Source organism: Equus asinus, chromosome 7, assembly GCF_041296235.1.
Source record: "Equus asinus isolate D_3611 breed Donkey chromosome 7, EquAss-T2T_v2, whole genome shotgun sequence".
Taxonomy (NCBI): domain Eukaryota; kingdom Metazoa; phylum Chordata; class Mammalia; order Perissodactyla; family Equidae; genus Equus; species Equus asinus.
Genome location: NC_091796.1, coordinates 1,562,776 through 1,564,180, shown reverse-complemented (window position 1 = coordinate 1,564,180; position 1,405 = coordinate 1,562,776). Strand labels below are relative to the sequence as shown.

Genomic DNA, 1,405 nt, shown 5'->3' with positions numbered 1-1,405 from the left:
ATTTTCGGGATTCCCTTGAGTGCCCCAAGTCCCTAAATCATAGTAATATGTTACATTGAGTCTTAAATATCAAATTTTCAAATCTAACCAATAGATTTTACACCAATATAATCTGGGTTACCTAAAAGAAAAATGTAGCTGATTTTTCAAGTCAACAATCCAATATTTAGGAACATTCAGGATGAATGGATTTGAATCCACATTCCAAGTGAGATAATCAGCCTCTCTTACTTTAAGGAGTGACGTTACTCTACAAGCAATATCCTTCTCTATCACTAGTTTGAACCAGTAGCCAAAAATGGAAATTAGCCCATAAAACATGAACATGCAGCATTTTTTAAGGCAAGGCTATTCGAAGTGTGACAGTGAAACCCTCTACAGAAAGATATCAACAAGGAGGAGGAGAAAAATAATGTGGCTTCTTGAAGACCTGAGCCCTGAGACTACAGTCCCAAAGAACATAGCTCTGAAGACCACAGCTCTGAAGACCATAGTCCTGAAGACCACAGCTCTGAAGACCACAGCCCTGAAGACCATAGTCCTGAAGACCACAGCTCTGAAGACCACAGCTCTGAAGACCACAGCCCTGAAGGCCATAGTCCTGAAGACCACAGCTCTGAAGACCACAGCTCTGAAGACCACAGCCCTGAAGGCCATAGTCCTGAAGACCACAGCTCTGAAGACCACAGCTCTGAAGACCACAGCCCTGAAGACCACAGCCCTGAAGACCACAGCTCTGAAGACCACAGCTCTGAAGACCACAGTCCTGAAGACCACAGCCCTGAAGATCACAGCTCTGAAGACCACAGTCCTGAAGACCACAGCCCTGAAGACCACAGCCCAGAGACCCAGCTCTGAAGACCACAAACCTGAAGACCACAGCCATGAGACCACAGCCCTGAAGACCGGAGCTCTGAAGACCACAGCTCTGAAGACTGCAGTCCTGAGGACCACAGCTCTGAAGACATCCCTTGGAAACTCCTATAGTGACTGGGAGAGAGACCTCGTGAAGAGAACTGAAGTCCTGAAACCAGCAGAGACGTCTCGGTGTTGTCCCCCATGCATTCATGTTCTTGTGGCCACATTTACTCACAGATAGCAAGTGAGAGACACCATTTCACAGTTATCCCCATGTCACCTGGGCAATGAAGAATCTTCCAGAACTCCCATCTAATCAGTTAAAACCACATCGTAAGAGGTTTTCCTCTTGGGATTAATTTGTTGTATCAAGTGTATCAAAACAGATTCCTTGATAGACTTTCTGCAAGATACAGCCTGTACTGTCTGACGTGTGGAAGGATGGCAGCACCGTCTGTAATGTTGGTTGCTCTTCCTCAGCCTGCTTTTGGCTTTCTCCCATGTACTCCCGAGGTTTGGCCTGACATTAGAGGAAGTGTCTGCTGAT

At 46.0% G+C, this 1,405-nt stretch overlaps 1 protein-coding gene across 1 annotated transcript; it reads left to right on the top strand.

Annotated features, from left to right (window-relative positions):
- Nucleotides 1–412: 412 nt before the first annotated feature.
- LOC139045750 (histone-like protein HC2) lies at nucleotides 413–1,099 on the top strand. Its single transcript, XM_070514482.1, has one exon. The coding sequence runs from the start codon at nucleotides 413–415 to the stop codon at nucleotides 1,097–1,099; it is 687 nt and encodes a 228-aa protein (XP_070370583.1).
- Nucleotides 1,100–1,405: the final 306 nt, after the last annotated feature.

Bases quoted from the DNA above. Each gene is read 5' to 3' on its own strand.
- LOC139045750 (XM_070514482.1), top strand. From the start codon at position 413: ATGTGGCTTCTTGAAGACCTGAGCCCTGAGACTACAGTCCCAAAGAAC.